At 40.2% G+C, this 15,280-nt stretch overlaps 1 protein-coding gene across 6 annotated transcripts in view; it reads left to right on the top strand.

Moving 5' to 3' along the window:
- QTMAN (queuosine-tRNA mannosyltransferase) overlaps window positions 1-15,280 on the top strand; it is a 400,061-nt gene that overhangs the window by 338,998 nt on the left and 45,783 nt on the right. For 4 of the 6 annotated variants that reach the window (XM_089679027.1, XM_089679022.1, XM_089679021.1 and 1 more), the window contains one exon: window positions 10,265-11,377. The exons of the other annotated variants lie outside the window; for them this stretch is intronic. In XM_089679027.1, coding sequence (XP_089535153.1) covers window positions 10,265-10,348 — 84 coding nt within the window. In that variant the 3' untranslated portion in view covers window positions 10,349-11,377. Of the gene's footprint in view, window positions 1-10,264; window positions 11,378-15,280 lie in introns of those variants that run through there. 6 annotated transcript variants of the gene reach the window in all.

The raw sequence follows: 15,280 nt of genomic DNA, 5'->3' as shown, positions 1-15,280 counted from the left end.
CTCAGCAACATAAAAAGAGAAACCCATTTACAACATCCAGACAAGTGAAGGACACTCTCCAGGAGGTGGACGTATCATTGTCAAAGTCTACAATCAAGAGAAGACTTCACGAGAGCAAATACAGAGGGTTCACCACAAGGTGCAAACCATTCATAAGCCTGAAGAATAGAAAAGCCAGATTAGACTTTGCCAAAAAAATTCTAAAAAAGCCAGACCAGTTCTGGAAAAACATTCTTTGGACGGATGAAACTAAGATGAATCTGTACCAGAATGACAGGAAGAAAAAAGTGTGGAGAAGGCTTGGAACAGTTCATGATCCAAAGCACACAATGTCATCTGTAAAACATGGTGGAGGCAGTGTGATGGCATGGGCATGCATGGCTTCCAGTGGCACTGGGTCCTTGGTGTTTAGAGATATACTGTCAGCCCAGATTCAGCCAAATGCATCAGGTTCATTGGATAGCCCTTCACAGTACAGATGTACAATGATCCAAAACACACTGCAAAACAACCCAGGTACTTTTGAAGGAAAAGAAGTGGAATATTCTGTAATGACCAAGTCAGTCACCTGACCTCAACCCAATTGAGCATGCATTTCACTTGCTGAAGGCAAAACTAAAGGCAGAAAGACCCACAAACAAAGAACGACTGAAGACAGCTGCAATGAGAGCCTGGCAAAGCATCAGAAAGGAGGAAACCCAGTCTTTGGTAATGTCCATGGGTTCCAGACTTCAGGCAGTCATTGCCAGTAAAGGATTCTCAACACAATACTAAAAATTAACGTTTTATTTATGATTATATTCATTGTCCAATTACATTTGAGCCCCTGAAAATGGAGGGACTGTGTATAAAAATAGTTGCAGTTCCTAAAATTTGTACTTGATATTTATGTTCAACCCCTTGAATTAAAGCTGAAAGTCTGCACTTCAGACTCATTTGGATTGTTTCGTTTTAATTTATTCTGGTTGCATACAGAGCGAAAAGTATTAAACTTGTGCCTGTATCCAAATATATATAGACCTAACTGTACATGTATTCAGTTTCCCTCATTCAGCCCATGGGCTGAACAAGTGAAATCTAATAGATTCCTCCAGCCATGCTAAACAGCTTGGATGAGGGAATCTACCCTGCCGATCATTGTATTCAGGTGCTGTGGCTTACTGAATACCTGAGCAATGACTACTGATGGAATGCAGTCAGTGTGTAGCTGTTATTCTTATACCTGGCTCCTTTGATTTTGTAATTGAAGTTTGTTGGTGCTGAAGGTCAAGCGTAAACTTAAAGTGTTACTAAACCCACAAAAGTAAAATCAGTCTGTATATGCAGTAAAGCATGCTTGTTATAGTCCTTGTGGAACCTAAGGGGTTAATCCTCTGCATTGTGTAAAAAGGCTGTTTGGCCCCTGTTTTCTCTGCCCCTCCTCTGTTTCAAATGTCCACCTGATAAGACAGACTGAACCTGTATTCACATGCACACGCTCAGTTTAGTGTGTTGCTAGAGAGGTTTTTTTTTCTTGGGAGAGTGCAAGTGATTGCACATGGCTAATCAGCACTGTCTGGACAGAGGTCAGGGGTTCTGCATCCTGTTGGAGCAGAAAGAAAACTCCTCCTACAAGCTTTAATCAGTGCTCTGCTGAAGTCACAAGACTGCTCTAACTGCTGATGAGAAAAGGTATTTAGAAGTTTATATTTACTAAAATAATTGCATTTCCATGTTGTGTGTACTGTGGGAGAGCAGATATAGTGAATGAAGGGTCCTGGGTTTAGTAACACTTTAAATATCAGCTGATTCAGCAGGAATTAGTCTAAATTGGAACAGTGTATGGTCAGCTTTATATTATTCTGTAGGCTTCAAATACTATCTAGGCTAGTGGTTGTCAATATATTAGGTATAGGAGGCTTCAGTTGCAGTCCTTCACATCACTTAAAGTGTTACAAAACCCAGGACCCTGCATTCACTCTATCTGGTCTCCCACAGTACACAGAACTTGAAAATGCAATTAATTTAGTAAATATAAACTGCTTAATACCTTTTCTTATCAGCAGTTAGAGCAGTCTTGTGACTTCTATCAGTGTCCACAAGAGCACATGTTAAAGTTTGTAGGAGGAGTTTTCTTTCTGCTCTAGGAGGATGCAAAACCCTTGACCTCTGTCTGGAGAGTGCTGAGCTGAGCATGTGCAGAGTGTCTCCACAAAATATGTCTTTTCAGGAGATAAGAGGGTGACACTGCAAGAAAGGGAGGATCAGAGGAGTCAGGATTAAACAATCTTATTATGCAATGCAGAGGATTAACCCCTCAGGTTCCACAGTGAGTATAACAAGCATGCTTTACTGCATATACAGACTGATTTTACTGTTGTGGGTTTGGTAACACTTTAAAGTGCCACACATAATGTTCAGTATATGTATTGTAAAGATTACTGGTATAGACTACAGACATGCTAGAGGAAACAGAGACTGAGGGCACACTACAGGCTTGGTTGGAACTGGGAGCATGGTGCAGAAGACATGTTACGTGAGGCTAATAGAGATTATTGCTTTTACCCCTTTATATATCATTGCTCCCACAGAGTGCTGGAGTCCAAAGGCTGCACAAGAAGTCCCAAATGGCCATAGGTTGGTCACCAATGATCTAGGAAACAATACAACAGTTAAGAGTCCACATTTACCTTGTGTTTTGTAAAGTTTGGCACACGTTCCCTTCACATGAGATCTGGGGTGGGCCCACAGCCTCTCTTTTTCAAAACATCTTCATATTAGTGCTCAAATGTTGTTTGTAACTTGGAATCTATCTTTAACAGCACTGGTAGCATGGCTATAGTCTTTCATAACTTGAGTTCAGTCTTTAGCAGCTACTTGTATCGTGTCAGCTGTCTCTTGTAACTTGGAATATGTCACTTACAACATGGCATCATGGAAGTCTCCTGTAACAGGTCTCTCTCTCAGGATAGTTATTTAACCTATGCAGCAGTCTCTTGTAATGTGACTGCTGTCTCTTGTCAACATGGCAAACCTTTGTAACATAGCAGAAGCCACCAGGGGGATCTGGAGGGATTGTAATTACTATGTTTTTTCCATGTAGAGGTAGTATGTAGGGGTCAAATGCAGATCTACAAAGACCCAGATCTCTTATCTACAGTAGATTCAGCGAGAATGCAGTGCTGGGACCAATGATTTAGCCTGAGTTTTTTACAAGCTAAATGTAACTCAGAAAATGTGAACATTTAAAGGGATTTAGAATCTTTTTTGGAGCCGGAAGGCTTCTAAGTGCAGTCAGGTATGCATGCATGATCAAGTCACTCCCCCAGGCACCACCATAACTCTTTGGCTCTATAAACACGGTGGTTATGTCGATGAAGAAGGAAGGTGAAGGGCAGCACCGCCAGATGATCCATGAAACACTTTTTTCAAGAGGAACATTAGTGATCGGAACAGGATTTCTGCCAGCCGATTGTTCACCCAGATGGTGGATGGGTAACAGGGTTAGGGGCTCCATAGACATAAAATCAACCCTGAATCCAGTCCTTAATGGCTGAATCAGCTGATCCAGCCAGTTCATGTCTATGGCTACCGTTAGACAGTCCATGGCAGAAATAAATGCCAAAATGTTAGTAAGAGCCATTTAGAAGATAAGTTGTGTTCCCTGTGTCAATATAAATGTGAAAATATTCTTTTACTTAGGTGTGTCTTTAGGTATTAATTCAATGAGTGATTTTATCAGACTTAATTTATTTCGTCATCAACTTGATCATATTAAATAAGCAATGAGATGCCTTCTTAACTGTCTCTAAATAAGGAATAATTCCATAGCTAATTAGGCCATGTTTGCATTGTTCTCTGATTAGCCACTTATCATATTGTCTGGTATCACTATACAAATAATCACTACAGCCTAGAGGCAAAAACATCCCAACATTCCCTCTGTGCCACCAGCCGGGCCGATTCCCACTGATGTACGGCTGACCGCACTGTCTCCAGATGATGGCTTCCAATCACTCAGAATAGTAATCCACTGTCCCCTTAATGGAAAACAGCCTCACATGTAGTGATAGACGAGCTAAATGAGGTTTTTTCGGCTGCTTGTTGCTTTTAATAAAACACATTACATAGTCTGCAACTTATTTTAAATTATTGAAGACCTCTGTGCCTGTTACATATCTCTATTTTTGTAATACAGGATATCCACCTTTTGTGTTTTTCTGCCTTTGATGTCTGAGCGCTGAATTCCAGCCAAAGAGCTGAATACATAGTTGAAATGCATAGCTAAGAATTGCCTTACCTGTCTAAAGATTTTTATTTCTGGCAATTCAGCCCTGAGATTTACAAAGTTTTGTCAGACATCATAGCTAGCATGCTTGATGTCCTGTCTTATTTCTGGTTTATTTAGGCAACACAGCTAAGTCACCTTTCTGCCCCCTCCCACCTGTGATAGTGAGGGAGCAGCAAGAGACTGAAGAGGTCATCTCTCTGCCATTAATCTTTCCTCCTGTCCACATGTTCCTTATCAGCACATGATCATTCATAGCACCTGATTGACCCAAAGTGCTGCCCCCTCCGAGTCTGGGCTCTTCTGTGCAGGAGGTTACAAGAGGTTGCATTTAATTTGTATTTAAAGATTTTCAATAAACACATTACTGCATTGATTTAATATTTGCAGGATGTCAGCTTTAAGGCTGCTGTCACACTGATCCATTTTTCTTCCATTTTTGCATTAAAAACCTGTGACCATGTTTTCCTTCACACTGATCCATTGTGGGTCCAGTTCATTTTTTAAAATCCTGCTTACTGCATTTTTGGTGCAGGTTTGGTACGGAAATAAAATGCACCTCCCCATTGAAATCAATAAAAACACCGCAAAAACAAACCCGCAATGCGTTTTTGGTGTGGTTTTTGAGTAGCATGTCCTGTAAAAGAATGCACCGTAAATGCTGCATTTTTGCCGTGTATCAATGTGCAAGTAGCCTACAATGGAATTCTATCCAAACTTTATTTTAAGTTGTAGATAGAGCAGGAAAGGTTAGTGCTTTTGTCAGTTACAGTCCATTCATAAAGTATTCAGAACTCCTTCACTTTTTTCACTTTTGTTATATTGCAGCCTGTTACTACAGTTGTTTAAATTCATTTTGTTTCTCATTAATCTATGCTCAGTATCCCATAATGACAACGTGAAAACAGAATTTTAGAGATGTCTGCAAATTTATGAAAAAAGAAAAAATGAAATATCACATTGGCATATGTATTCGGAGCCTTTGCAACAACACTTGAAATTTAGCTCAGGTGCCTCCCATTTCTCTTGATTGTTGCGGAGATGTTTCTGCACTTTGATTGGAGTCCACCTGTGGTAAATTAAATTGATTGGATATGATTTGGTGAAAGCACACACCTCTCTATAAAAAGCCTCACAGCTGATAATGCATACTGTATCAGAGCAAAAGCCATTAGCTCAAAGGAACTGCCCTCAGAGCTCAGAGACAGATCTGAGGAAGGCTACAAAACATTCTGCTACACTGAAGGTTCCCAGGACCACAGTGGCCTCCATAATTTTCAAATAGAAGACATTTGGTACAACCAGGAATCTTCCAAGAGCTGGTCACCCGGCCAAACTGAGCCAGCCGGGGAGAAGGGCATTAGTAAGAGAGGTGAATAAGAACCCAATGGCTACTCTGACCGAGCTTCAGAGATCCTGTGTGGAGATGGGAAGTTCAAGAAGGACAACCATCACTGGAGTTCTCCACCAATCTGGATGTTATGGCAGAGTGGCTAGACAGAAGTGCAAAACACATGAAAGCCCGGTTGGAGTTTGAAAAAAAGCACCTGAAGGACTCTGACTGTGAGGAACAAAATTCTCTGGTCTGCTAAAGCCAAGATTGAACTGTTTGACCTCAGTTCTAAACATTATGTCAGGAGGAAATCAGGCACCACTCATCACCTGTCCATTACTATCCCAATAGTGAAGCGTGGTGGTGGCAGCATCATGCTGTGGGGGTGTTTATCAGCAGTAGGAACTGGAAGACTGGTCAGGGTTGAGGGAAAGCTGAATGTAGCAAAGTACAGAGATATCTTCAATGAAAACTTGTACCACAGTGCTCAGAAGCTCAGACTGGGCTGAAGGTTCACCTTCCAACATGACAACGATCCTTAGCACACAACCAAGACAACTCAGGAATGCCTTAGGGACAACCCTGTGAATGTCCTAGAGTGGCCCAGCCAGAGCCCTGGCATGAACCCTATTGAACATCTCCTGAGAAGCCTGAAAATGGCTGTCCACTGACAGTCCCCATCCAACCTGACTGAGCTTGAGAGGATTTACAAAGAATGGCAGAAAATCCCCCAATCCAGGTGTGCAAAGCTTGTTGCATCATACCCAAAAAGACTCAAGGCTGTAATTGCTGCCAAAGGTCCAAAGTAATGGGTCTGAATACTTAAGTACATGTCATGTTTCAGGTTTATTTCTTTTTTTTTTTTTAAATTCTGTTTTCACTTTGTCATTATGGGGTAATGAGTTCAGATTAATGCGAAAAAATGAATTTAAACAATTGTAGTATCAGGCTGCAACATAACAAAAAATAAAAATGTGACAAAGGTCTGAATACTTTATGAAAGCACTGAATCTATTGCTGTCTGTTTCCCACCTGCTAATTTTACCAGCGGAGACACAAAGTGATAAATACCATAGAAATATCATAGACACATTAGAAATACTGACATTGTAACATATATATATTTTTTTTTTTTTTACTTGGGTACTTCCAATTCTTTTAATTCAGTTGCCATGTGGGCAGGAACATAAAAGCCTTGTTAAAGAAAACTATATTTTCCTGCACACATAGGGGACCATGAAAAACTGCTCCAATTTTATTTTGGATATTGGAGGAATTTCAAACTGGTACATAGGGGAAAAAACCCTAGAATGATTCTGAGGTTGGAGACGGTGTAATGTGAGACGTGAAGACTTTTGCTTCATTTATACAGACGAGTTATATTGTTTTTCATTTATTTATGTTAATTTAATTTGATTCACTTTTGCAAGTTCATAAACTGTGTTGTATCTTTTTTTTATTACTGTTTGCTTTAAATTTTTATTGAAAATGGCACGTTAGCATTCCAACCCAAAGCCCCCCAAACACTTTTTTTAATTTCAAAAAATCCTATGCATACCTTTTTTCCTGCAATCTTCTAGCTGGTCCGGTGATGTCAGCACAGCTACCTCTTATTCCTCTGACGGAGGATTATTTCAAAACTGAGCAACACTCACATTATGATCTGCTCTGTCCTGGAGTACTGTGAGCCCAGCCTGCATGAATGACAGGCTGGGCTCACGGGAAATGGGCAGAATGGCATGACTGTCCTTTTGCATGAAAGGGACTACCAATGCTGGATCGAAGAGGAAGACAGGGACAGAAGTGGAGCATGTAAAGAGTAGGTAGAAAAAAAAATTATATATATTTATTTTAACAAAGTAGGGGGTGAAGAAACTAAACATAAAAAACCTAACTGAAGTCTCACTTTAACAAGTACATTTAACACAGAGTGCTTCCATGACTCTCAGTTTATGAAGAATGCTGTGATAAGAAAACTCAGCACTGCCTGCACATTTGCTGGTAGCATAAGTATACCTGACTAAATAAACACATTTAGGAAAATCTGGAAGTTCATTTTTATTGGAGGTAAGTCTAAGGCGTAAGTGAAACTGATTTCGGGGATGCCCTTCACTAAACTGAAATAATTGCTCCATAGAGGCTATGGGGATTTCCCACTGCAGAGTGGAGTAGGTACTGTGAATGTCCTGGACACTGGAAAGAGTTTTTAAATCTCATTTGAAGCCATGCACCTCTTTATTTCTACATAGTCCTGTGCCTCTTCTTGTTATTTGGGACTGATTCATGCTAGGAAATGCCCTCACACTACAGCGCTTCATGTTGACAGAGCAGAGTGACAGCCACACCCTTCAGCACAAGCTTCCCCACACAGCATTGTCAGACCAGGTTTGTTACATTACAGAGTGTAGTGAGCCTAATGCTGGGTGCAGTATCAGTTTTTGTTTTCATGCAACCCAGCGGGACAAACGAAAAAAAAAAAAAAATGAAGCGCTCAGGAGGAGCTCGCTATAGTAACTATCCGATGTTAGTACAGTGATCTCCCCGCTGAGTTATTGTGTTTTGACAGGGGGACTGCCCCCTACCCCGCCAGAACACACCCATCAGCATTCGCAGCCATTAGCTACCAGCACTGATCACATGCCAATCGAATGCTGTTTTTCCAGGATGCCCATTTGGCAGATGTCAGCCATTCAGCAGTCTTCTTTCAGACAGGCAGTTGTACACATGGGCAAAATATCTGCCGGTTTCTATTGGACTGCACAGTAATTTGTAGACTCCATGTACAGCTGCTGGAAATGAAGGTGGAGGAGAGACTATGAAAATTGTGATTGTCTACCTAACAGCATATCTATTTCTGGGACTTCAGTCGGGCATTAAATTTACATATTTCGAGTTAAATGCACTTATACCTTATACTATTCTTCCCCACAGCTTCACACCTAAACATGTTTTGGTTCTTTTTCACTAAGGCTCATTCACACCAGAACGTGGTGAGGGAAACCTATGTTCCATGCATATTTCCTGCAACATGCTCAAAATGCATTGCGTGTGCGATCTGCTCTGGTTGTCTATGTATTCCTAACAACACCCAAAACGCAAATGTAGTGTGTTTGTCTGCACCGGATCACATGGTACCACAGTACCATGCAATCCGGTCGCAGTACATTTTTAAAAGTAGTGCATGCACTACGTTTAGTGCAATCCAGTGCAATTTCAGCCTATTCAAACAAATGGACTGAAAATCGCACTGCAGTGAATCGGTTCAGGTGTCAACCGGCCCTTAAAGCAAATCTTAATTTAAAGTCTAAGAAACCTAAGTTAAAGGGAAGACAGGCTGTTTATTGCAGAAGAGAGATGAAATGTCTCTAAAGAGGATTGTCGTCTTTAGAATGTACACACTGAGCTGTGCATGCGCAGCTCATCGTACATTTTCTGCTTGCCTCATAGCCAGAATGATAGAACTTCCAAGCGCATGCATGTGAGTTACATTATCCCCCTTTGGCCAATCAAGACTGGTGAAGACCAAGCACCTGAAAGAAGCTGGGTAGTGAAGGTGAGTATCTGTGGACTTTAGTTCCGCTTTAACAGGATTATGTATGGAAAGTATGAACAACATTTCTTCTTTCCCAAGCAGCAACTAATCAGTATGTATGAATATCAGCATGAGATATTCGTCACTGGATATTTCATTGGATACACTGCACTGCAGAAAGGACAGTTGATATTTTCTTGTTAGTAAATTTGTCATACATAAGCCCATTAGATATTCTTGCCAATGGGAAGTGGAAGTTTCCATCCTCCGAGTCATCCGTCTGTCTACTTTTTTTTTACAACAGCTGTAAAAAGGGGCATTCAAAGAGCATATTGTTTGCCACCTTCTGGCTGCAATTGGTAAATACAAAATATATATATATTTAAAAAAAATATATATATATATATATATATATACTGTATATAAAACATCCTGAATCTTAAACATGTTAATATAAATTAAAGCTTTATTTTTAATCTTTTTATAACTGCAGCTTGCATTAAAATAACACCTGATGATTCTGCTATAAAAATCCTTGTTCGGGCGCTTTTGTTTTATGCGATGACAACATTTTGTCCCGGTCCCTGAATTGCTGTCCAGAATGTTCACCCCGTCACATGGGTTTCGGGTGGCTGTGGCTGTGCTAGTGCATGTTCTGATGTTGTCACCATCAGGAAACCTACCCTGAGAAAGTAAACCTACAACCATTTTTGAAATACATACAAATAGAGATTAGATTGCTATATTTGGGTCCAGAATCAATGAATCATACTTGAAGCAGATGTTTATATATGAGATCATGCCTGTATGTGCAGTATATACATGTACTGTACACACATTTTCAGCTGCTGTTGCACCCTGATAATGTTTTTCTATCCACATAGGTTCCTGCTCATTTTCTGCAATTTCAGATTTATCCATTCTTTATTCTGCATTAATATAGTCCTGTGTATATGTTATTCATAACTCCGGCAAAACAATGATGTATTATTTATAGCCTTTGAATGTAAATACACACTAATGCAATATGTTCATGTTTAGAAATTGCTCATTTTTCAGGGCAAAGCTCCCTCATCACCGAACAGTTAATATCTTTTTCAAGTCGCCTTCTTCCCCCCTTTTTTTTCCGCAGGGCGAGACGGTGCCGTATTCCTGGGCAGCGTTGAACGGTGAATTCAGGTCTCTTCTCTCAGCACAACCCAGCGAAGATTTGTGACAGATGGGGCTAAGTCACAAACTTACAGCCTCGGGCGGAATTTGTCAAACTTTTTCAGAGCATTCCAGTATTTACCTGATCAGAGAAAAAAAAAAGAGGAAGAAAAAATCTGCGTAGGAAGCAAAGACTGGCTGCTTGTCATAGCTGACACAGGGCCATCTGCCACAAACCTGTGGCAGATCGATCCCATCATCTCTGCCACCACCCTGGCTCAAATGAGATACATGTTTCCAGGGACGCTGGGATAGCTGCACATGTCCTCAGCCTCACATGCAGGAGAGTGAAGGAGAAAAAAAAAAGAGTCCTGTTGTATTACCGCAGTCATGTATCCCATATGTGGTGCCACATCGAATTTCCGGATAAATCTCTTTTTATCCTTTGTACTGGATGACACAGTGCCTGCGCTCCTCTCTTTTTTCTTCGCCGCCACGATGGCAGCCAAGCTACAGCTTCAAACATTCACACTTGGCTGGGTTTCTACCTATGTTGCCAGGTTATCATCGGAACCGTATTGTGTCCTCAAAGGGCCACAGGGCCTGAGAGGAGGATCAGAGTGCGACTGGGCTAATTGGGCAGCCATCCATGAATTGTTTTGCAGGCGGCGAGGCCGCTGTAGAACAGTTTTTTTTTGCAAATTAATGACTCTCTGGCACAGAGGTTTTTAAGTGAAGGTATTAATAAGAGGTCTGGCAGGTATTCCCATGATTCACGGAGTTACATTTGCATTTAATTAATCTTAAAGAAAGCCTGCAAGATAAACAGCTGTAATTCATAGTAACTTGGGAAATGTCTTGTGTAGTGCCATCTATTCGATAAACCAGAAGCTCCGCACTTCTTTCACAAGGAACAGATAACGCAGAGACAGATGACTTTACATCATAAATCTTTATTTTTTTTTCTAATGCTTCCCAGATAAGCAGAATCTTCAGATTATTTATCAACAGTGGCTTGTTTTCATGATGTTTTTTTTTTCTTTTTTTTAAATTGTGCGAGCTTTCAATAAAGGAATTCATGTAAATGTTTACTAAATTGGTGTGTTCGTTATTTTTGGCATAAGAAAGGAATGGACAAAGGCTTCAAAACAAGCGTGCAACAAGGAAGTCTATGAACCCGGCACAAACGTAATTTGTAGATAGCGCTTTCTTTCTTAAGAGCGCGATATGTGTTTAGAATTCTGCAAGCGATTCAAGCATCACTCATGAAAATCTGATGGCAGTATACCCTGTGACAGATAATGAGCCCACTCAATTGTTAGAAGTCTTTTTTTTTTAACAATGATCTTCAAACACCTTAGGAAAACCTATCCTGATAAATATACGGAGGATTCAATTGCAGGCCTCATCTGGTTGGTATGGTATATATTTTTTGATCTGAAACAAGTATGCTGCTCAGGAAAGTCTGGGTATGCGATTCAAAGTACTAAAGTCAGAGTTAACAGGATAGCCAAGCAACTGGCATTTTTAGAACTCAATAAATGGCAGCTTCCATGGTTTTCTTGGGAAAGGTTTCCTTTAATCAAAGACCTTCATAATGATACCAGCCAGCGTCACATGCTATGCCCCCCCTCTTATTTCCCACAGTGCACCTGTCTCACAGCCCATCTGCTAGGATCTGTCTGCTGTCCAAATCTCCCACAAAGCACCATCTCTGTGATAACTGGCAATCCAGCTGTGAAGAAGCTTTAAAAATTCATAATCACCCAACTGGGAGATTTTACTTTTACAAACTTTCTAGTTTTCGCTTTAAAGAATTTTTAAGTTCCATCAACGTCCAAGTATCACTTTAAGAATAGGAAGTGGAGATAATGATATTGACAAGAAAAAAGAAGAGATAACACCATGGCAAAGGATTACACAGTTGCCTAAGGGCTCATTCAGACTTGTGTGTTGTGGCAATGGGCATTAAAATGTACGTTTTAACAAGCAATAGAGCAGAGCACACCAACCCATCTCTTTAACTGGGGTGAATTGCTGTGTCTTTAATTGTGAATGGCACCTGAACACACTGTAGAGCTGCCTTTTTCAATTTATTCAATGCAGAGGAACCACTGAAATAATTTTCCAGTCTCACGGAACCCCTGCTAAAAAGTACTATTTCTGCAGCTCATGATACATGAGTGTGATTGTCAGTGGGAAGAATGTTCCTTACAATTTTGGTCATTGGAAAGAATTGCCTCCTTACAGATAGATAAAAAGATCAGTGGGAACTTACCTGAGAGCCACAAATTGCTTGTTGCTTAAGGAATCCCTACTAACCAATGGAGAAACTCTAGGGTTCCATGGAACCCTGGATGAGAAACCCTGCTGTAGAGTAATAGCCAGGATACAATATTGCAGTGCTCTCTGTTGTAAACAAAAAAGTCATGCATGTTTTTTGGCCATTGGGATGCATGGACAGTCCATTCACAATTAATGGGTTGCCTTAATGCAACACACAGTAACGCTTGATTCAGTGGACATCTTTAATAAAAAGTGAGTGGACTTCTTATGTTCTTAATCCCAAACTCCAGAAAGATAAGGAAAACATATTTTATCTAGCTGTTCATTGATTTTAAAAAAATAAAGTAAAAATGAAGGCAAAACTTTTAATTTTGAATAGAGAAAGGAAAGGTTATAGCCCCTGGTATTTTTGCCATCTTTGTCCCATTTGAGAGAGATCCTTTCACTTTCTGTTCCATAGCCACAATAGGAATAGAGAGGAAATCCCTGGTAGTCACCAGAACTAGTGTCCCCATTAGAAGATTTCCCCTCTGTTCCTGTTTTGGTGACCACCCAAAATTTGGGATTTTCACCTTTGGTGATAATGGTAGCCAGAACCCGAATGGAGAAACAGACAGAAATAAGAAACTGCTTGATGTTCTGATCCCTCTCCAATCTTTCTAAAACAAAAAAGTTTTATCTTTAGGTATACTGTATTTTAAATCCTGATAGTGCAATTACCTCCCCATCCCCATGGTTTTCATATTACCCTTCCATGTATTCAAGTACACCTAAACTTTGAGAGAGGATTGTTTGGTGATTGGTGCTTTCTTACAGAAGGCCAAAGCAACATAGTGACATGATTTTTGGCTAAACATACAGAATAATAAGTTTTTTTAATCAACCTTGGAACCCTTGAAATAACTTCAGGTCTTTGGGAACTCCTGTAATAATCAATGTATCACGGTAATGCACATTAGCAAGAACATAAAGTCAGTTGAAACATGCCCCCCGTATATTGTTGGTCAGTTAGATCCCCCCTTAGAAAAGTGGTGAATTAAATCCTCTTACATAGAGTCATTGAAGACAGACATGTTTAGATTGGTAGTCATCAGAAGAAAGACCCCTTTACATTGATGGTAATTAGAAGAAGAGCCCCATGACTCTGGTGGTCAGTTTGAAAGATGCTGCTTACATTGGTGGTCAGTAAAAAGAATGTTTCTTACATTGGTGGTCAGTGGGAAGAATATTCCTTACACTGGTGGTCAGCAGGAAAATGTTCCTTACATTGGTGGTCAGTGAGAAGAATGTTATTTACATTGGTGGTCAATAGGAAGAATGTTCCTTACATTGGTGGTCAACAGGAAGAATGTTTTTTACATTGGTGGTCAATGGGAAAAATGCGTCGTACATTTTTGGTCAGTAGGAAGAATGTTCCCTACATTGGTGGTCAATGGAAAGAATGTGCCTTACATTGGTGGTCAGTGGGAAGAATGCTTCTTACATTGGTGGTCAGTGAAAAGAATGTTTCTTACCTTTTTGTGGTACAGTACAGACAACTACAAAGATTGTTGGGATTAACATTTAAATGAGTCTGAAATTGCTCAAAGAATCCCTAGCAACCTTTGAAGGACCCCTAATTAAGAACGCTGGACTACTGCTTAGCATATCCCATTGCACTGTATAGTGAGGCAAATTCCACCAAAGATGGACTTATCCTGGATCAGCCAAGAAGACCCACCAGGATTTCCCAACTATTCTATTGAGGGAACTGAACAGGTATCTTCATGTCTTCATAAAAACAAAAAAAAATTTTTAACTTGTATTATTTTATGTTTGCATTATCAGGCCATGATACTACCAAATACATCTGCCAACAGAACTGTAAATAGGGGATTATCCAAGTCATTTATTTGGGGCTTCTGGCCCTAGTCACAAGACTCCCTGCAGCTCAAGATGTAGCCATCTCTAATAAGTTTTATGCTTTTTCACTGGTGGACTGTTTCAGCCTAGTGTCGTTATATATAAAACTGACAGTGTGCTGGTTTTAATGATATGGGTCGTATTTATATAACATAATTAGTAAGATGAGGGTTGGACCTGTAGGAAGGGTTTCCTCATTCTTGTTTGACTAGAGCGGCACAACCTTTAATACAGTCCTGGTAAGGAGATCCCCTGACCTAAGGTCTTATGATACACATTTACTATATAATGTGCCTTCTTGCTCTGTCCCCAGTCATCTGTTACCTGGATCACACCACATTCTGGTGCTTCCATCCTCCCTTCTGCATTCTACTTTATCATTGGTGACATATTTTCATACTCCCAATGTTTACCTACCCGTCAGGATTAGGATGAGTTTTTCTGCCCCTTGCATCTGTTGCAACCAGTAGAATTCATTATGCACTGGTGAAACCAGCTAGCCATGGCATCATATATGGCAGTGTTATGTGTCAGCATTTAGTGGATATGTGTTCTCATGGAATATAGTAACAGGATTTAATAATGACTTCAGTTTCAGGATGGATGGAAGTGATGTAATATTTATGCATGTGATCCTACCATGATCCATATTTAAAAATAACGAATGCTCTTGACACACAACAAAAGTTCTACTTTGGATCAAGCATAACCTAGCACTTACATATTACAATTACTATTTTTCTCTAAGGTTTCATCAACGTGAGTGGTAGGGATCTGATTAAAAACAGAGGTTGAGCTGTGGTTTTACCAC

Source organism: Staurois parvus, unplaced genomic scaffold (assembly GCF_062004578.1).
Source record: "Staurois parvus isolate SC_StPar_1 unplaced genomic scaffold, SC_StPar_1.0 ptg000216l, whole genome shotgun sequence".
Classification (NCBI taxonomy): Eukaryota; Metazoa; Chordata; class Amphibia; order Anura; family Ranidae; genus Staurois; species Staurois parvus.
The sequence above is the reverse complement of the archived record's forward strand: the minus strand, read 5'-3'. Positions and strand labels throughout refer to the sequence as shown.